This window comes from Pyrus communis, chromosome 9 (genome assembly GCF_041283825.1).
Source record: "Pyrus communis isolate YQ-2024b chromosome 9, ASM4128382v1, whole genome shotgun sequence".
In the NCBI taxonomy this organism is placed as follows: Eukaryota; Viridiplantae; Streptophyta; class Magnoliopsida; order Rosales; family Rosaceae; genus Pyrus; species Pyrus communis.
The window spans coordinates 25,539,633-25,561,399 of NC_142573.1; the positions used below are offsets into that span (position 1 = coordinate 25,539,633).

Sequence of the window (21,767 nt, forward strand, 5' to 3'; positions counted from 1 at the left end):
GCGCAAAACAAAAGCGTGAGTGGGCAAAAACAAAGCTCTTTGAAAACCATTTAGCAAAATACATTCTAACCCCTCGCCGTAAAACCTGTATACTTCCCAGAAAATAACATATATACGTATGTATAGATATGCCCAACATGCTCAAGGGTATGCCAATCATGCTCAAGATATGCCATGTCAAAACCTCATAATGAAATGTAAGTGCTCAGGTATAAATCATATCAATAACATGTAATCTGGCAGCCGGAGTCACCTAACGTGACATGTACGGCTGCATATAGAGCTCAAATCTCAAAATCAATAACTGAACCTGCCCACGAGTCGGAACCACCTAAAGTGGTCTGTACGACAGGTCTGGGTGTAATATATATATATACGCTCTAGTGCTACGATCACGTGAAGACTGTGCGAATAATCGCGGGTCACCTACGAGTCGGAACCACCTAAAATGGTCTGTACGACAGGACTGTGCACCTAACTTGGATCCAAGATGAGCGTGTGGTGCGGGAGGTGAACATCACGTGAAGGACTGTGCCCTACTCTGGGCGGGAGCACTAACACCGGGGGTGCAGGTTATGAGCTCTCTAAGCATCTCAAACTACTGCTGAATGTAAATATGAATACCACTTACCTGGCACTTACCTGTGCGTCCACAGCACCCAATATACATATGTATGTGTACCACTACTAATGTATGCAATGATGCATAAACGATAATAATAACATGCATGGCATAAGACAATTAACCCTTTTTACTCAATTTCTGGGAAAATAAATGTATATAGGTATATACGGAAAACAAAAGCCCACTCACTGGTATGTGGAAGGGTCGTAGCCCCCCTGCCTCAAGTGCGCATGCTCGTCCTCGGAATACGTGTCACCTATATGCGAAATAACTATAAAAACGTTAACTTTAAAGCACATAACCTAACTTTCGTAATAACTTCTCATACATTGCTCAAAATGGACAAATGAATACACCAACGTGCTCTACACAACCTCAGGATCACAACCATATTTTTAGAAAAATTTTCCTCTGCCGCACGCTCCCCCACGCGCCGGCCAAGGCACGGCCACACGCGCAGGCACGTGCGGTGCACACGGACGGCGTCAACTGACGCCATGAGGAATATTCCGTTAGTTCTAACGGATTCCGTCAACGGCGTCAGGAATATTCCGTCAGATTTGACGGAATATTCCGTCACCTTCTCCGGAGACGTCGTCGGCACCGGAAAACGGGAAAAACTTCCAACTTCGTTTTCTCACTCGTTTCTCAACCATTTTTCATGATTCTTGAACCAAAGTGAAGCTTAGGACTTGTAGAATCATGATATACTACTTTTAAAGGCTAAAAACCACGCGATCATACCTGTCTTCAAACTAAAAAACCGGCCAACTTCGAACCAAGCTAACCCGACGTCCAAATTCGTCCAACGAAGCACTCCGAGGCTCCTTAGGACCTCACTAAGACATCTACGAGCTTCAAAATTCCAAAAACATGCTAGATTAATATTTGCATGAACAGTACACAAATCGGACCACCTCAAATCGACGTGAAAACGAAGGATTTCTCACCTCAAAATGGTATGGTTGCACTCGCACAAGCTTCACGAGTTCGAAGGTGTCCTTAGTTTCCTCGATCTGCGAACGTTCGAGTGGGTGTGTGATTGTCCGTACGTTTACAGAAGGAAGAAGAAGAAATGGGAGTTACGGGAGAGAGAGACAGGGAGAAGACAGAGGGTGAGGGAGATGACAGTGTGTGTGTGTGTGTGTGGCCCAGCACATGCCAACACCACACAAAATGACCAAAACGACAAAACGAAAATAACTAGGGGTAGAATTGTAATTTCACACGTACGTTTTAATAATCCCGGGACGGGATGTCACAAAAAATCTTATCCGAAATTACAAATAAAATTATTTTTTATTATTTTATAAAATAAAAAATAGTAATATTTTATTACCTATTGTTATGGCTATTCAATTTAAGGATAGAGATGCAAAAAGCAATTATTATTTATTAAATGCAGTTACTATTCATTGGAGGGGATTCAATAGGCAATTGCCCTGGGGGCCTTCCTACACTGGAAGTGCTCTAAGTATAGCTCACTTCACCAAATTAAAGCATAATCCTAAACCAAACTCATGCAACCCAAAATACTCGAAGCCGTAAATTAGTGTCTAAAAATCCACAGATTGGTTCTTCCTTACTTGTCTCATCAGTGACTCCTCCTAAACCAGTTCCAAATAACAATAATGTTTTGGTTCTTCTGATCAATCAAGTCTTTCATCTAGTACTAAGTCATTCAATCAAGAGGGAAAAGAAATCCATACCGAGTTGATTTTTAAGTTGTATAATTAGTGTTAACTAGCTTTCGTTCGTTCGGCAGCAAATTTATTTGGGTATAAACGATTTCCAGTTCGAATGATTTTTTTTTAAGGAGAATCTTCAAATAAAGATTAAGAAATTGAACCATTTTTATTATGAATTTTCTACGGAGTAGATACCTTATTCGTAAAATGTGAGATATGCAAATTCTCCACATAGATGGAAGTTTATCCTTCCATCAAGTTCTAAGAGTATTTGGTATTGCTAGTTTTTCCTCTTGGAATTATCTTTTAAAAGGTACGAAAATGTATGCAAAGTAATCATTCTTATACATTCTATCAGTAGACTTGTGTAAAGATTATATATGATATTTCAGTTTTCATCATGTGATAAATTCTTGGTCGTATACCCACTACCAGAATTTGCGTAGAACACTTGACAAAAAAAAGTTTTGTTTAACAAAACCTTTCTTTGTACGTCGATCCTTGACCATTTAAACAGTTATTTCTGATTTCACAAAACAAAGAAACTAGCTAGCCAGCAGCTAGGGAGTTTCTTGACCTCACCAGAAGTAAAGAATAATATAAAACTTCCACGCAATAGTCTGATTTTATCCTTATTCTGTTTTATTAAGGTAGTTGCTTGAATCCACGCCCATCCCTCTCACCCCCAAAGAATAGAAAAGAGATGGATTAGGTTAGTTCGGATAAAAGGAGTTGCAGCCTTGCAACGACAAGAACTTCTTACGACAAACAATCTTCTGAGAAATGAGGAAAACTTCCGTTAACATTGTATCATTTATGATAGAGGTCATGCTATACAAGAAATTGGAAAGAACAAAAACATTTGAAAAACCCAAGAAATTTGATGTCATCACCCTAGGTATAACGTCATTCTATAGTACAAAACCTAAGACATTATATATATATATATATATATATATATATATATATATATATATGAGGTTCAAGAACACACATTTTGACATACTTTCTTGTGGTTCCCATTTCGTAATATTTTTTAAAAATTCGAACCATCAATATTTCAATCCAGAACTATCAAGACATTTATTTATAATGAAAAAAATGAAAGAATAAGAAACAATAAAATCCCAACCATTTAATCCAACAGTCATGATTTTGAATCATGATGATTTTTTGTCGAGATGATATTTGAGAAGAAACCTAAAATATAGATAGTTGGGTCGTAGAATACATTCTTAGTATATGTTCTAAAATCTTTCGAAGTGATTCGGATACAACATGTACTAAAATACCAGATTTTAGTATACGTTCTATCCAAATCACTTTTTTTTCTGGTTAAAAGTATGGGCATGCAAAGTAATGAAACGCTTTTTTTCTGGTTCGCTTTATTCACTAGAAGTTAACAAAAAAAAGCTGACCGTTTGAAATGAATATTTGCATGAAGGCTACACTTATAAATCTCCACTATATCTATAAGGACAGAACTGGGGTACACCACCTCATTACCTCCAATCCAAAACCCACTCTCTCTGCCTTCTATCTATCACACTATAAATTTACAAATGGCACCAATGTTGAAGTTCAATGTGCAAGTCAGCAAACCAGAGCTAATTCAACCTCAAAAACCAACCCCTAGAGAATTCAAATATTTATCCAACATTGATGACCAAAAAGGCCTAAGAAACCACATACCATTCGTCCATTTCTATCCCCCAAGCTTAGCCTCGTCATCCAAAGATCCAGTTGTGATGATCAAACAGGCATTGGCCAAGGCCCTCGTTTACTACTATCCAGTGGCCGGGAGGCTCCGGTGTGCCGCTAAGGGTAAGCTTGTTGTGGATTGTTGTGGTGAGGGAGTGGTGTTTCGTGAAGGCGATGCCAATATCAAACTAGCACAACTGCATCAAGTTGAAGGTGGACCGAAGCCACCATTTCCTCAATGGGAATGTTTTCTTGTGGATGATTTATGGGGTAGCGTCCTCATCACTGATTCACCTTTGCTTCGCATGCAGGTTTGTGACGATTACTAAAGTTACTGAAAATATGACCTTAACCCCTCAAACTTAATTTCTTTCATATAAAACCCGACATAATTTTTTTTTACTCGAATAAAACCCAATGATTAGACTCCACATAAGCAAATTCATTATTTATGTTTGACTTTACACATTTTAAAATTTTTGAATGCCTAAAATACCCCTTTTTGCATGTTTAATGTGCACAATTAAACATATGTAGATTTTAAGGATGATTAATGTTATATGAGAATTCAAGATTTCCACATTTTGTAATTAATTTGGTTGATTCATGTTTCTCTCACTCCATAAAACTTGCTTCTAATTTGATATAGGAATTAATTTGGCAAGTTTTCTTAATCTAACAACATTTTTCAATTTAAATATATATATATATATATATTTTTTTTTAGTGAAATAGTCTATCTTTTAAAATATTTATCAATAAAATAATGTACCTATTGTTCAAATTTTAGGATAAAAATTTACCAGTTCTTATTTAACAATAATGTATCCACAATGTTATTTTTGTATGAATATAATTTACCTACTTTTTGATTTTATATGAAACTAATTTACCTACTGTGACAATAATGTATCTACAATACTACATAAAAGATTTACCTTTTTTAACAACAATACTGTATCTACAATTTTGTTTTTGTATGAATATAATTTACCTACAATTTAACTTTTCAAAAAATGTATCTTCTATTTTATGTTTTATTATCGTATGTATGTTTATGTGTTCGCAAAATAATTCATCTAAAGTTATATAGTTAAGAGATATTGTAATGCATTATATTAATCCATTATTAGATTGGTAAAAGAAATTGTTAAAAACATTAGCCATAATGGTTGGCTAATAATGGTTGTATGAGAACAGTTATAGAAAGTTGTGGCATAAATTGTAAATAACTTATATTAATAGGTTACTTGTTTTCTTATGTGGCAATTTATTTAAATTTTGAGTTTTTATTGGATGTTGATTCATAGGTAGGTTTTTATCCGAGATATATGAGTTGTATGAGCCTATATCTAAACAACCCCTTAAGTTATTACATAATCCTCGTCATGAAATAGCTCCATGTTTGGAATGTCTTTCCCTTTCGATTTTCGTCAATCGACGATGGAAAGGTCCCGTTTATGGAGAAAATGAAAACACACACTGTTCATACACGTTGTATTTTAACTGGAATGTTCTACTACATAGTACTATCAGATGGTCATGCGTGTGTGTATATATAATAGTTCATCTGTTTCAAACTTTGAAGAAACACGTATGTAAGCGGGTTTCATATCTATTAGAGATGTGATTCACATATTGACTGATTATATATATGTATGCTTACCGATACACTATGAGGGAAGGGTTAGATGTATACATTGGACTCTTTCCTGCCTAGCCACCCCCAACCCCCTTGCCTAGGGGGAACGGGTGGACTTGGCTCCGCAACTTTTGGATTGTATATCTATGCAAACTAGAAAAATTAATTAGTTTGTCTTGTTTGTTTTTGCTCTATTGAAAATCCTTTTTTGTTAAAAGAAAAAGGATGTGCACATAATTTTTCTTCCCTCCATTGATGTGTAAATTTCATGTCACTTGGCAGGTCACAAGGCTTGCATGCGGAGGGTTTGTGTTAGCATACACATTCAACCACTGCATCTGTGATGCCTATGGCGCTTACCTCTTCATGAAAGCCGTTTCAGAATTCTGCTTGAACCCAACTCGAACTGCTCCATCGTCGTTACCATCTTGGGGAAGAGAAACTCTCAACCCCAGGTCACCTCCCACCATCTCCTACCCCCACCATGAGTATGACATAACTAGCAGTACTAATCATGATCCTACCTTTTCTTACGCCGAAAGCGACTTCAAATCTCTTGCTCAAACATCGCTGTTCCTCTCTCAGGCTGACATATCATCTCTCAAAAACCAAATTAGTCCCAGATGCCCCTCCTTTGATGCAATCGCGGGGTGTTTATGGAGGGCGAGGACTCGAACCCTAATGAGCCCTCAATCCACTACAAGGCTTCTCTTCCCTATTGATACCCGTTTTCGATCCAAGCCATCCCTTCCCAATGGCTACTACGGATGCGCTGTCGTGTTCCCATGCGCAATTGCAAAGGCAGCCGAACTAGTCAACAGTCCGTTATATTATGCTTCAAACTTGATCTCACAGGCCAAGAAGAGCGTCGTGGGGGAGGAGTATAGGGCTTCGGTTTTGGATTTCATTGAGATGAATGGGCGTAGAGGGTTTTGTTCCGAAGGGACGTTTGTGGTTTCGGACATGACCCGATTGCGGTTTGTTGATGTGGATTTTGGTTGGGGGAAAGGTGTGTATGGTGGACCAGCAAGAGCTGGAACTGGGGTTGTACCTGGAATGGTGACTTCAGTTATTGGGTACAAAAATGAAGAGGGCGTTGAAGGAGTGTTGGTTCTGGTTTCACTACCTGTGGAGTCATTGGGCAAGTTCCATGAAGAGGTAAGGAAAGAGATTGACAGGGGTATTTCTTCTGCCATACACATTTCTGCTTTGTAGATTCCCATATTATTATCCTCATCTCTGAATTACAAGATCAAGTTCCAAAAACTACACTTGATACTTGATGTAGCTTGATTTTCCGAAATAACGATGTTCATGTTTAGGACTGCACATTTTCTGAATCCGAATATATTGAGATGAAAATTGTAATAAAATTAAAGATGTTAAGGCAAATTTTCTATCATACAAAGCCAAAGAGAAACATAAATCTGACTCAAAACATTTCCGATTTCCAAGCAAGCAACCGCAATGTCTTATCTTACAGATGCAGTCTAAACGTACAACATAATCTAAATACATAAGAGCTTGACCTACACCTTGCAATAGATACCGTGCGGTTATGGTTTTCACTGCGAAGCTGCACAAGATGCTGGATGATTCAAGTTCAAGGTACCAGCTGGCAACCTGCAATTTTCAGGATACACTTATTAAGCTAGCGAATACAGATTACCATGGAACAATTAAACACAGAGCTTCAGCAAGAGTTTATGCAATGACGACGATTTGAAATTGGATTGAAGTATTTTAAAATGAAATTCAAACAAGAGGAATTATACCTTATATAACTTCAAGGGAATTCATAATACACATATATTTACCCTCCCCTCACCTGGAAACTGAGAAGATATACTACACCGTCATAAACAAGTTTTTATTTTCTATTTGAAATCAAGTTGAAGATTGAGAACCTTTTTATAGATGATTGTTATACTAAAGGAAACCCATTGCTGCTGCCTGCCCTCTATAAGAATCCAAGAGTGGAACAAGATTTGAAAGCAAAATGTAGAACGGAGAAAAACGAATTGCACCACGTGGCAACTAAGTTGAAAGAATTTATCCCTGCTCAATCAAGTACATCCTTTGGTTGATTAATTTTCCGTAGGTACACACCAATTTTAAGAAAATGTGAAGGCATAATACCTTCTCCAAACAACAAAACAATCTAGCAGGCATATTAGCTTATGAATACTCAGCAAGGAAAATAAAGTAAAATACAAGCTCTGTTTTTCAAGTTACTCTCCTGATAAGTTATGACACCAGATTTTCGTTTCTAGAAAAATTTACCAACTCATTCTGCATTTGTAGAAAAGGGAAATTGCTGAGCAATTATGGGTTCGGGAGGGAAGGAAGGTGGGGAGGGGTAAACATGGTACTGTGGGAAACCAAAGCAAAGGAAAACATTACATGATACACAAAATTCTTCAAATTGGAAAGCAACATATGCATCCATGTATTCAACCAATAGGAAGTTTCTTCGGTCTTCATGAGAAATAAAAATGTAATTAAATCTTTATAGTGAATGAAAGCACAAGTCAAAATACATAAAAGAAATGGGAAATAAAATATAATAACAATAAGCTATAACTTACTGGTTATCATTCTGCAAGTTTGTTTCAGACTTCTTGTTCTTCCGCCGCTTTTTGGAAGCTGGAAGAACAGCCCAAAAAGTTGGAGCAGGGCCCAAAGAAGTGGAAGCAGGAGCCAAGGAAGCTGAGGCAGGGGCCAAGGAAGCTGAGGCAGGGGCCAAGGAAGTTGGGGTTGTGGCCAAGGAAGTTGAAACAACAACTAGGGGCTGCTTACAAGCTGGAGGAACAAAAGCTATGGGAAGCTGAGGGGGTGCTTGAGAAGCTGGTTCCTCAACTAGGGGCTGCTTACAAGCTGGAGGAACAAAAGCTATGGGAAGCTGAGGGGGTGCTTGAGAAGCTGGTTCCTCTTGCTTCCGTTTGATAAATTCATGGCGTGGCGGATGCATTCCCAAAGATGCCTCAGGTGCAACGACTACTGGAGTGTCAGTTGAGATCACATAACCTTGTCCTGTGTTTACTGCTGAAGTTGCAAGACTGGCATGTGAAGAGTCTGGCTCCTTGCTCTTATGTGCAAGTTTGTATTTAGACCTAAGGATCTCCGACATAATGGGTGCTGATTCGGAATCACCTGAATTTATCTTCAATTAGTCAGCCACAAGAAAATAAGTGCATGCACCACATTAACTCACAACATGTAATTTTAATTTCTCTGGAAACACATGTAAAATTAAATAACAAAAACAGTACCTAGAAGTGATTGAATAACAACACGAGCTGCCAACTGTTCAGCCTCTTTCTTGCTTTTTCCAACATCCCCAGTATAGGACACACCGTTGACAACCAAAGAAGATACAAAGAAAGGAACCTTCGCATTTCCCTGAAAAGTCTGGTAAGTAGGTGGTTCTATTTTCCTTTTCATATTATATTCATTCAGGATACTCTTGCAAAACACTAGATCCTGGAAAATAACCAGAGGAATGTAGTAAAATTTAATATCTTCCATTGCATTAGTAAACGCAAAGTGTAAACAAGTATGCATAAATTTCATTTAGATAGTGATGATGCCCTAAAAAAGAGTTGCAAGCTAATTTGACAAAACAAGTTTTTGAACAATTCATAGAGAACGTTAAAACAAAAATTTTGTACCCAAACTGAAACTTTGAGCATAGAAAACCAAACCTCATGAATAGGAGGAATAGTAGGAACTTCTTCCTTTATCTTCTCTGTTATACTGATCATGGCCAGTCTAGCAGCATCTTGCTCAGCAGCTTTTCGACTAGCAAATGTGTTGGATGAAGCATAGCAAACTCCATCCACCAACACGGACGACCTAAAAGTTGATGGTACATGTCGATTTCCTTCATTGACAGTCTGATAAACCGGAAGCGGGAGGCCTGCTCCCTGGGCATATTCTTGCAGTCGATTTTTGTGCGTCAAGTGATCTGGTAGGCCTACACGAACTCAAATGTATAAGAACTACCAAAGATCCAATCTTTTGCAGGTAAGTTATCAGAAAACAATTTCAGCATGTGAAATTTAAAGAATTTTCTTTATACACGTTCAAAGGCAATATAAAAGAAGTGATACCTTAGCCTAGGTAACTTTTTTCATTTATTTACTCCATTAAACATTACTATTATTTCCTAGATAACCAAATCTATTTTATACAAAACACAAATGTATCTATAGTATCCATCGATGGTTAATCGTAACAATAATTACTTGAAACAAGACTTCATATTTTTTTTTTTTTCATTCTTTGAGAGATTTCAACAATGTCATTGTGCATGTTAAAACCCTAAATTTCCTAGTAACTTTTTATTGAAAGATCTTCAAAATTGCAATTCTACGAGTCACTAAACCCTAATTACAGATTATGCATTCAATCAAACCACCCTTGATTTCGCTTATCTCCTTCAAATTTCATCAAAGCATACTTCCAATTCAATCGATCAGGAAACTCACATGTATTATAAAGATAAATTAAGTTCTTAGTTATCATCAAAGCATAATTCAGTTGCAAGCCGTACTCCTCTCCTTCGAAGATTAGTTTTAACAGCTAGAAAATTGTTACAGCATCTCCATACAAAATGTCCAAGCTTATTAGGCCCCTCTAATTTCAAGATCATCAGCCACAACTTATTCTTTTCACCCCTTCTACTCGATTCCTTCCAAGCTCACCATAACGCTCCAACTCTTGCGCCACCTTACACCTAGACCTGACAGTTAAGAGCTCATGCTTAGTATAACGCCAGAACACTTTACCCACACACCCCAAGCAATGTAACGGCACGATCAAGATAGTTTTTGCCTCATCTCTAGTAAAACACATCTCAATCAAATCCCGATGCCAACATCTCGTCTCATGATCAATTAATAACTCCCTCCACACAGTGCTGCCATATCGCTGCGAACAGATACAGAACGAAAGGCTCGAGGTATTTGAAATTGAAAACAGAATTTTTCCTCAAGTGAATAACAAAAGTAGTTTGTTCTCCAAAACCAGACATAAAAACAGTAGCACAAAATTACAAAAAATCAACAAACAGCACGAAATCATGTGAATGCTTTTCCATTTCTTGGCATTTCGTTCCTTCAACTGAAAAACAATAATGATAATAATAATAATAATAATTTCTTTTATTTTCAGGTGGAAAGGGCAGAGATGAAGTAGAGAGATGAAAATGCAAGAGGTAGGAGTTACTCTTAGAAGAAGAAGCTGATGCAGAAGCAGAAGAAGCTGATGGAGAAGCAGAGGAAGCCGGATGCTGAGCCGGAACTTGGTCCTGGACCGGAGCTGGGCTGAGAAATTGGTGATGAACCGGTGTCGGATTTTGTGGTGGAGGTTGGTTCGAGAGCTGCAATTGGAGCTGAGAGAGATTGGAATCGGAAGCCTCCATTTCCACAGATCTAAGAGAAACCCAGGTAGCTTCTAGGGTTTCTGAAGCGTTTTTTCAGGTTTGTTGGTTGTGCGGCTCTTTATTTATTTCTGTGGAGGTTGGTTGGGAAAGTTGTTATATCCATCTCTGGTTTAATGGATGTGACGAGTATGAGTGAAGACTGATAGTGAAAAATTAAAAACTTGATATGGTACAATTTTGTGGATTGAGAATCTCTCCTTATCTCAAGTTTTTAATCTTAAGCCCTCATCAATTTGGATCATTTAATTTAGATTTTGGAATCCTTATTAGCTCATCTATTGGCCCACTTTACATATAATTTTTTTTTCTATAAGTCCTCATGGATCATAGGCAATCCAATCTCCGAAAGTAAATCGTAACTGCTTTTAATGAACTGCTCAAACGTCTTTTCACTCTTAGAATGAATAGCCCATACTACTGGCATTAGAATATTATTATTTTTTTTCTATAAAATAATATAAAAGGTAATTTTATTTTTAATACTGTCGGATAATAAAATATTGATTGAAAGTATTTAAAAATATTGAAATGTGATGTAGGTGGAAGAATATGATTAGATATTAAAATATATATATATGATTTTTTTATATTCTTATATTTTTAATTATTTTTTTATAAATGTTTTGCATTTTTAATTTTTTTTATATTTTTTTAAATGTGGGCGATGTCATTATGATGTCACACCACCCAGGCTAGGCCAGGTGATTCGGCCCTGGTGGGGATGTCCGGCTTCCCTGGAGACAAGTGGATTGATGTGAGCTGGAGGTTTTTAAAAAATCAAAATCTAGTTCCAGAAATCAAAACCTAGTTCAAATTTAAAATCTAGCTCAAAATCAAAACTCAAATCAACATCACCAACCCAAGTCATTGCCCCTATCGGAGAACAAGCGTCAACGACCCCAAACTACTGTCATCCCAATCCAGCCAATGTCTTCGTCACTGTCGTGGGCACTGGCGTTCTTGGCCCCCATATTCCTTCAAGGTCAATGGGTGCCTCACCCACCGTTGGGTCCAGGGTTTGGGTTTCAACTAAGATCATCAGCGGTGCAGGTCCATCATCATCGTGCGTAGCAGAGGTCGAGGTCGAAGTAAAGTAGACGAGTTCATCGAAATGAAGCACGGTCTTAACCAGTCCCATGTTTTTTTGTCGATCTTGCTAAGGCCTTCTAGTGAAGGTTTTAGTCTAGACGAGTCCTCTGTAGTGCCACTAAACTTAGTCCTACGCACAACAAATACCAAATTACTTCGAAAACTAGTCAAATCTAGCTTAGTGAATGTTAGTGAGGGTAAACAAACACTCCCTTAAGGGGTAATCAATGTTGGCCACATATGAAATCCACTGCTCACCAAAACTTTTGTATGAATACATTGGCTCAATGATAAGGATGGTTACTGGGTTAATGTTGGCCACAAATGAAATCCAATGGTCACCAAAACTTTTGTATGAATACATTGGCTCATCGATAAGGATGGTTACTGGGTTTTATTATTAATTTAAGTTTTAAGTTTCTAATTGTTTTTTAACGACAAAGAAAAAGACAGGAAAAAAGACATTAAATTCATATGTAAACAAAATTTCACGTGGCAAAATTTGAGTGGAAGTATCATCGGCTGAAGTGGTGATACCGTACTACTCCATAATTTCTCGCTCTCTTGCTAGTTGCTATCCATTTTCATTTTGTTGAGTATTTTTAACCAGAATCTTGAGTTGTCGAGTCTCTTCAACCAGAATCTTGAGGCAGGAGGGTTCACGGCGTGACAGGTCCGACCACTCAATATTGATATATTGATTATTAAGTCATTCATATTCTTAATGTTGGTAATATTTTAATTACATAATTATCAGTATCGTATCGTATCAATATGATTATTAATTGAATTTAAGCAAAAAAGTAAATAGCGACGTGATATTATTTGATTAGAAAGTTGGAGAAGTTGGTTGTTGTAACATCCCGTCCCAAATTTCATTTTAACGTACGTGTGAATTTACGATTTTACCCCCTAATTCGTTTTTATCACATTAGTGTTGTATGGTGTGGTGTGTAGGACCACACACACTCATACCCTTTCTTTTTCTCCCGGGATTCCCTCCCTCTTTCCCTCACTTTCTGTCACTCTGTCTCTCTCTCTCTCTCTCTCTTTCTCCCCGAGTCCATCTTCTTCTTCTTCCTTCTGCAAACACACGGACACACACACAAACATACTCAAAACTTTCACCAATCAAGAAACCAATTACACCATTGAACTTGTGAGGTTGTGAGGAGCACAACCATACCAATTCCAGGTAAGAATTCGAACGTTTTCACGTCGTTTCAACAATGGCCGAATTATGTACTGTTCATGCAACCCTTAAACTAGCTTGTTTTTGCAATTTTGAAGCTTGTAGTTGTGTTTGTGAGGTCCCAAGGAGCCTCGGAGTGGTTCGTTGGGTGAAATTGGACGTCGGGAAGGCTAGGTTCGAAGTTGGCCGAACTTGGATCGTTGTTGCAGGTGAGATTCCTTAATTTTTAGGCCTTAAAACTAGTCTAACGTTGTTCTACTAGTTCTAAGCTTCATTTTGGTTCAAAAATCATGGAAATTGGTTGAAAAACGAAGGAGAAAACACGGTTGGAAAATTTCCCAGTTTTCCGGCGCCGTCGCCGGCGTCGGAGGCTCACCGGAGAAGAAAGGGGAATATTCCGTTAAGTTTAACGGAATATTCCTAACGGCAGTGGACGGCGTCAGTTAAGTTTAACGGAATATTCCGTCAGTTTAACGGAATATTCCTGACGGCGTCAGTTGATGCCGTCAGTGTGCAGTGCACGTGGCCGCGCGTGGGGGGCGCGTAGGTCCGTGCCTAGGACGGCGCGTGGGGGCGCGTGCGTGGTCCAAAAATTATTCTAAAAATATGGGTGTGATCCTGAGGTTGTGTAGAGCACGTTGGTATATTCATTTGTCCAAATTGAGCAATGTATGAGAAGTTATTACGAGAAGTTGGTTATGTGCTTTTAAATTAACGTTTTCGTAGCTATTTCGCATATAGGTGATTCGTATTCCGAGGACGAGCGTTCACACTCGAGGCAAGGGGGCTACGACCCTTCCACTTATCAGTGAGTGGGCTTTTGTTTTCCGTATATACCTATATACATATTAATTCCCAAAAATTAAATAGAAAAGGTTATTTGTTTTATGCCATGCATCATATGAATGTTGTTTACGCATCATCGCATGTATTAGTAGTGGCATACATATATATATATGTGTATTTGGTGCTGTGGACGCACAGGTAAGTGCCAGGTAAGCGGTATTCATGTTGTTATGCAATAGTAGTTTGAAATGCTTAGAGAGCTCATAATCTGCACCCCGGTGTTAGTGCTCCCGCCCAGGGCCAGGGCATAGTCTTTCACGTGATGTTCACCCGCACCACACGCTCGCCTTGGATCCAAGTAGGTGCATAGCCTTGTCGTGCAGACCACATTAGGTGGTTCCGACTCGTAGGTGACCCGCGATTATTCGCACAGTCTTCACGTGATCGTAGCACTAGAGCGTATATATTACACCCAGTCCTGTCGTACAGACCACGTTAGGTGGTTCCGACTCGTGTGCAGATTCAGATATTGAGTTGAGATTGGAGCTCTATCTGCAGCCGTACAGGTCACGTTAGGTGACTCCCGGCTGCCAGATTATATGTTATTGATGTGAATTACGCTTGAGCATTTATATTTGATTATGAGATTCTGTTGTGGCATATTCTCGAGCATAAATGGCATATTGTGAGCATGAATGGCATATGGTGAAGCATGATTGGCATACCTATATATACGTATATATGTTCATTTTCTGGGAAGTATACAGGTTTTACGGCGAGGGGTTAGAATATATTTTGCTAAGAGTTTTCAAAGAGCTTTGTTTTTGCCCACTCACGCTTTTGTTTTTGCGCCCCTCCAGGTTCTAGTGGTCTAGCAGGTTCGGTGGTTTATCCCAGAGGGCGTCCCGGCATTTCTGACAGACACTCACCATTGTAGGGTCACCTTCGGGTGTATTTATGTCGTATCTTTTCCTTTTGGACTGTTGTAGACTTGCTCTGAATTGTGTCTCACATACACTAGTACCTTGTATGCTAGTTAGTTTTTAATTATTAGTACTTTTATATTATTATCTTAATAGCTTCCGCACGCGCACATGGCTACGTCACCTTCGTGTGACGGCCAGCATGCCCTGATCTCGGTCGGGGTGTGTCAGCTTGGTATCAGAGCCTAGGTTTTGGCAGTCCTGTGTCTTTGTGAGTATTCTAATAGTTGGTGTCTTCTGTCAGAATCATGCCGCCTCGTCAGGAACCACGTCGCTCTGATGAGCCTAGTTTCCCTGATCTTACTCAGTTGGGGGAAGTTATTGCTACAACCCTTCAAACAGTGATGCGCCCTCCCCAGAGGACTCCTCTGGAGACTATGTATAATCTGAAGTTGGATAAGTTTAAAGGTAGTGAGGGTCACGAAGGCGCAGAGCGTTGGTTGGACCACATAGAGAAGACTTTCCGTGTGTTGCATAACCAGGGGAACCTTCATATGGAGAGGTGGGTCGAGACAACCTCATGGTTTCTGGAGATGGAGTCTGCAGCCTGGTGGGAACAGGAGCTTCGTAGGTTGACTCCAGCTCAGAGAACCGATTGGAATGTTTTCAAGGACGTGTTTCAGAGGAGATTTGTACCCCCTGAGTATATTGATCGTAAGAAACAGGAATTCACTGAGTTGAAACAGCGAAAGATGACGGCTAACGAGTATTATCGTAAGTTCACTGATTTGTCTCGTTACTATCCTGATGTCGCTGGTAATCCGGCGGAGATGCTTCGTCGTTTCCGTTTAGGCACTAGGAAGAGATGGCGTTCTATGGCGACTACTACTCACTGTGAGTCCTACCAGGAGTTCTATGAGATACTATTGAGGATTGAGGACTCAGAGAATATGTCTAGTGACAGTGATGAAAAGAAAGATGACAAAGGGAAAAGTCAAGTGTCGCTTGGGCCTCGCCAAACTCAGAACTTCAAAAGGGGTGGTGCTAGTTCGAGTTCGTCTAGTGGTGGTTTCAGTGCCTCTGGACAAGGACGTGGAGGTAGGTTTTATGGAGGTGCTCGAGGCCAGAGACAAGGTGATGGTGGTCGAAACCGAGTTCCATTTTGCCGTAGATGTAATAACCGACATTTCGGCGAGTGTAGGCGTGGCAACGGTGTTTGTTTCACGTGTGGACAGATGGGACATATAGCTGTGAATTGTCCCCAGGGTCAGCAGCAGAAGCTGCAGCAGACCTTTATGCCGCCACCTGCACCGATTCGGCAAATCCAGGGTCCGAGTAATTATGGTCAAGCAGGTAGAGGTGGTGCCTATCACTATCAGGGTGATGCTGTTCCCTATGCTCCGGGACCGTATCAGTACCCCCAGGACCCGTATTCACAAGGTGGTTATCCCCCGTATCCCAGCAACTACATGCCGTATCCTCCAGCTCCGGTTGGTGGTTCTCAATGGTACCAAGGAGGACAGTATCAACAGGGTGAGATTGCCACTAGTAGTGCAGGGTCTTCAAGACAGATGGGTCAGCCCAGTCAGGGGCGTGGAGCTCAAGGTCGCGGTGTTCAAGCGAGCAGAGGTCGTGGCGGACGACAGCAGGGCCAGGGGCGTATTCACAATATTTCCCTGCAGGATGCTCAGAACAACCCGGACTTGATTATGGGTACGTTAAACATTCTTGGTTATTTTGCTAGAGTCTTAATTGATTGTGGAGCTACACACTCCGTTATTTCTCATACATTTGCTCAAGTAACGCAACCTCGCCCCACACCTCTAGGGTACGATTTAGAGTTTGCTATGCCTAGAGGAGAGAGATGTGTTGTAGATTGTATGTACCCAGGATGTCCAGTGATAGTAGAGGGTGTTGTTATGCCCGCTGATCTTATCCCGTTAGATATTGTCGATTTTGATGTGATTTTGGGCACAGATTGGTTGCACTTCTATCGTGCCAACATTGATTGTTACGGGAAAGTAGTTACGTTTCACCGTCCTGGATTACCTGAGGTTACTTTTGTGGGTGAGCAGAGTGGGGTAAGACACGGCGTTATTTCGGCTTTGCGAGCAAAGAAGTTGTTGTCTAAAGGTTGTCAGGGGTATCTAGCGCATGTGGTGCTAGAGGAGACCGTTCCTAACAGAATTGAGGATGTGAGAGTGGTCAGACACTTCCCTGATGTTTTTCCTGAGGATTTACCTGGTTTACCCCCAGATCGAGATGTGGAGTTCACTGTTGAGTTGCTTCCAGGTACTAATCCTATTTCATTAACTCCTTATCGTATGGCTCCCGCTGAGTTAAGGGAATTGAAAGTGCAGTTACAGGAATTAGTGGATAAGGGATTTATTCAGCCTAGTACTTCACCTTGGGGCGCTCCAGTGTTGTTTGTGAAAAAGAAAGACGGAACTTTGAGGCTATGTATCGACTACAGGCAATTGAATCGGGTGACGATTAAAAACCGTTATCCATTGCCTCGTATCGACGATTTGTTTGATCAGCTGAGAGGTGCTTGTGTATTTTCTAAAATAGACTTGAGATCTGGGTATTATCAGCTGAAGATTAGTAGGGATGATGTTCCTAAGACGGCGTTCAGGACTCGTTACGGTCATTACGAGTTTCTGGTTATGCCATTTGGGTTGACGAATGCACCAGCAGCTTTTATGGATTTAATGAACCGGGTATTCCAGCCTTACCTGGATAGATTTGTCATTGTCTTCATTGACGATATTCTGGTGTATTCTAAGTCCAAAGCGGAGCATGTCCGACATCTTACTTTGGTGTTGAAGAGGTTGAGGGAACACCAATTGTATGCTAAGTTTAGCAAGTGCCAGTTCTGGTTAGATCAAGTCGCGTTTTTGGGGCACATCATTTCTGCTCAAGGTATTCTGGTTGATCCTCAAAAGGTTGCAGCTGTGGAGAGTTGGGAGCAACCACGAACCGTCACTGAGGTGAGAAGTTTCATTGGTTTGGCGGGATATTATCGGAGATTCGTTAAGGATTTTTCGATGATTGCCTTGCCACTGACTAGGTTAACAAGGAAAAACGTTAAGTTTGAGTGGAATGATAAGTGTGAGCAGAGTTTCCAGCAGTTGAAGCATTGTCTTACTAATGCACCTGTTTTGGCACTCCCGGACGATAGTGGTGATTTCGAAGTTTATAGCGATGCTTCCTTGAATGGTCTGGGATGTGTATTGATGCAGCATGGTAGGGTGATTGCTTATGCTTCGCGGCAGTTGAAACCCCATGAAATGAATTACCCTACACATGATTTGGAGTTGGCTGCTATCATCTTTGCGTTGAAGTTGTGGAGACATTATCTTTACGGAGAGAAGTGTAGGATCTTCACAGATCACAAGAGTCTTCAGTATCTCTTCACCCAGAAGGAACTTAATCTTCGTCAACGAAGGTGGTTGGAGTTGCTCAGCGATTACGATTGCACGATTGATTATCACCCTGGTCATGCGAACGTAGTGCCCGATGCACTTAGCAGGAAGTCACAAGGCCGTATCAATGCGTTGTACGCTAGTCGTATTCCTCTTTTGGTGGACCTACGTACTACGGGAGTAAGGTTAGAAGCAGAAGATCGAGAAGTGGCGTTACTTGCTAATTTTCAAGTTAGGCCAATCTTAGTTGATCGGGTGCTTGAAGCTTAGGTAGCTGATGAACAGATTCAAGAACTAATTCGAGCTCGAGATCAAGGAAGGAGGCGAGATCTCAGAGTTCATGATTCTGATGGCATGTTGATGTTAGAGGGTAGAATGTTCGTGCCTAGTAATGCGGATTTGAAGAAGGAAATTCTAGATGAAGCACATATCTCGGCTTATGCCATGCACCCAGGGGCAACTAAAATGTATCATACTATTCGACCATTTTACTATTGGCCGGGTATAAAAAGGGAGATAGCTGAGTATGTGAGCAGTTGTGCTGTTTGTCAGCAGGTTAAAGCAGAAAGAAAGAAGCCGTTTGGATTGTTGCAGCCGCTTCCCGTTTCAGAGTGGAAATGGGAAAATATCACTATGGATTTTGTGTACAAGTTGCCGCGTACACATAATGGCTTTGATGGCATTTGGGTGATTGTTGATCGGCTCACTAAGTCGGCACATTTTATTCCAGTGAGAGAGAAGTATTCTTTGAGCCGGTTAGCGGAGTTGTTTATCTCGAAGGTTGTGAAGTACCATGGTGTCCCTGTAAGTATCGTCTCAGATCGTGATCCACGATTCACATCGAAGTTTTGGGTAGCTTTTCAGGAAGCTTTGGGTACGAGACTACTTTACAGTACGGCATATCATCCACAGACGGACGGACAGTCCGAGAGAACTATTCAGACCTTGGAAGATATGCTGCGAGCATCAGTGTTACAGTTCAGTGATGCTTGGCACCAGCGGTTAGATTTGATGGAATTTGCTTACAACAACAGTTTCCATTCGAGCATTGGCATGGCGCCATTTGAAGCTTTGTATGGTAGATCTTGTCGCACTCCGTTATGTTGGTCAGAGGTTGGCGAAAGAGTTTTAGTGGGTCCGGAGATTGTCGAGGAGACTACTCAAAATGTTCAGGTAATTAGGTCTAACCTGAAAGCAGCCCAGGACAGGCAGAAAAGTTTAGCAGATCGGCATGCTACGGATAGAACGTATGAGGTCGGAGATTGGGTATTTCTAAAGCTTTCACCGTGGAGAGGTGTTGTGCGGTTTGGAAAGAAAGGGAAATTGAGTCCCAGGTACATTGGACCATACATGGTCACAGAAAGAGTTGGTGAGGTAGCTTACAGGTTGGAGTTGCCTCCGGAGTTGGCTAAAGTGCATAACGTTTTTCACGTGTCTATGCTCCGACATTATGTTGCTGATTCGTCGCATGTGATACCTCCTCAACCGTTAGAGATAAATCCAGATTTGACGTATGACGAGGAACCGTTAACGATCTTAGATTGGAAAGAGAAGGTTCTGAGGAACAAAACGGTGAATTTGGTGAAAGTTTTGTGGAGGAATCACTCGGTTGAAGAAGCGACATGGGAGACAGAAAATAGGATGAGGGATTTGTATCCTAGATTATTCTTTGACCGTTAGGGGTGTAATTAGTTATTTTGAATTTCGGGACGAAATTCTATTAAGGTGGGTAGGTTGTAACATCCCGTCCCAAATTTCATTTTAACGTATGTGTGAATTTACGATTTTACCCCCTAATTCGTTTTTATCACATTAGTGTTGTATGGTGTGGTGTGTAGGACCACACACACTCTTACCCTTTCTTTTTCTCCCGGGATTCCCTCCCTCTTTCCCTCACTTTCTGTCACTCTGTCTCTCTGTCTCTCTCTCTCTCTCTCTCTCTCCCCGAGTCCATCTTCTTCTTCTTCCTTCTGCAAACACACGGACACACACACAAACATACTCAAAACTTTCACCAATCAAGAAACCAATTACACCATTGAACTCGTGAGGTTGTGAGGAGCACAACCATACCAATTCCAGGTAAGAATTCGAACGTTTTCACGTCGTTTCAACAATGGCCGAATTATGTACTGTTCATGCAACCCTTAAACTAGCTTGTTTTTGCAATTTTGAAGCTTGTAGTTGTGTTTGTGAGGTCCCAAGGAGCCTCGGAGTGGTTCGTTGGGTGAAATTGGACGTCGGGAAGGCTAGGTTCGAAGTTGGCCGAACTTGGATCGTTGTTGCAGGTGAGATTCCTTAATTTTTAGGCCTTAAAACTAGTCTAACGTTGTTCTACTAGTTCTAAGCTTCATTTTGGTTCAAAAATCATGGAAATTGGTTGAAAAACGAAGGAGAAAACATGGTTGGAAAATTTCCCAGTTTTCCGGCGCCGTCGCCGGCGCCGGAGGCTCGCCGGAGAAGAAAGGGGAATATTCCGTTAAGTTTAACGGAATATTCCTAACGGCAGTGGACGGCGTCAGTTAAGTTTAACAGAATATTCCGTCAGTTTAACGGAATATTCCTGACGGCGTCAGTTGATGCCGTCAGTGTGCAGTGCACGTGGCCGCGCGTGGGGGGCGCGTAGGTCCGTGCCTAGGACGGCGCGTGGGGGCGCGTGCGTGGTCCAAAAATTATTCTAAAAATATGGGTGTGATCCTGAGGTTGTGTAGAGCACGTTGGTATATTCATTTGTCCAAATTGAGCAATGTATGAGAAGTTATTACGAGAAGTTGGTTATGTGCTTTTAAATTAACGTTTTCGTAGCTATTTCGCATATAGGTGATTCGTATTCCGAGGACGAGCGTTCACACTCGAGGCAAGGGGGCTACGACCCTTCCACTTATCAGTGAGTGGGCTTTTGTTTTCCGTATATACCTATATACATATTAATTCCCAAAAATTAAATAGAAAAGGTTATTTGTTTTATGCCATGCATCATATGAATGTTGTTTACGCATCATCGCATGTATTAGTAGTGGCATACATATATATATATGTGTATTTGGTGCTGTGGACGCACAGGTAAGTGCCAGGTAAGCGATATTCATGTTGTTATGCAATAGTAGTTTGAAATGCTTAGAGAGCTCATAATCTGCACCCCGATGTTAGTGCTCCCGCCCAGGGCCAGGGCATAGTCCTTCACGTGATGTTCACCCGCACCACACGCTCGCCTTGGATCCAAGTAGGTGCATAGCCTTGTCGTGCAGAC

General features: G+C 40.6%; 2 protein-coding genes across 4 annotated transcripts; one reads left to right on the forward strand and one right to left on the reverse strand.

Moving 5' to 3' along the window:
- Window positions 1–3,935: 3,935 nt before the first annotated feature.
- On the forward strand, window positions 3,936–6,874 carry LOC137740745 (benzyl alcohol O-benzoyltransferase-like). Its single transcript, XM_068480562.2, has 2 exons — window positions 3,936–4,325; window positions 5,939–6,874. The coding sequence occupies exons 1-2, from the start codon at window positions 4,062–4,064 to the stop codon at window positions 6,869–6,871; spliced, it is 1,197 nt and encodes a 398-aa protein (XP_068336663.2). The 5' UTR covers window positions 3,936–4,061; the 3' UTR covers window positions 6,872–6,874.
- A 113-nt stretch (window positions 6,875–6,987) lies between these two features.
- Window positions 6,988–11,332, reverse strand: LOC137739278 (uncharacterized). 3 transcript variants are annotated; one of them, XM_068478830.2, is made up of 5 exons: window positions 10,886–11,332; window positions 9,361–9,632; window positions 8,929–9,139; window positions 8,245–8,809; window positions 6,988–7,279 (listed from the first exon to the last, which is right to left on the reverse strand). In XM_068478830.2, the coding sequence occupies exons 1-5, from the start codon at window positions 11,079–11,081 to the stop codon at window positions 7,222–7,224; spliced, it is 1,302 nt and encodes a 433-aa protein (XP_068334931.2). In that variant the 5' UTR covers window positions 11,082–11,332; the 3' UTR covers window positions 6,988–7,221. The 3 variants fall into 3 exon arrangements, with proteins under 3 accessions (XP_068334931.2, XP_088556373.1, XP_068334932.2); XM_088700247.1 differs by having other exon boundaries at window positions 8,929–9,058; window positions 10,886–11,268; XM_068478831.2 differs by lacking the exon at window positions 10,886–11,332 and adding an exon at window positions 10,147–10,400.
- Window positions 11,333–21,767: the final 10,435 nt, after the last annotated feature.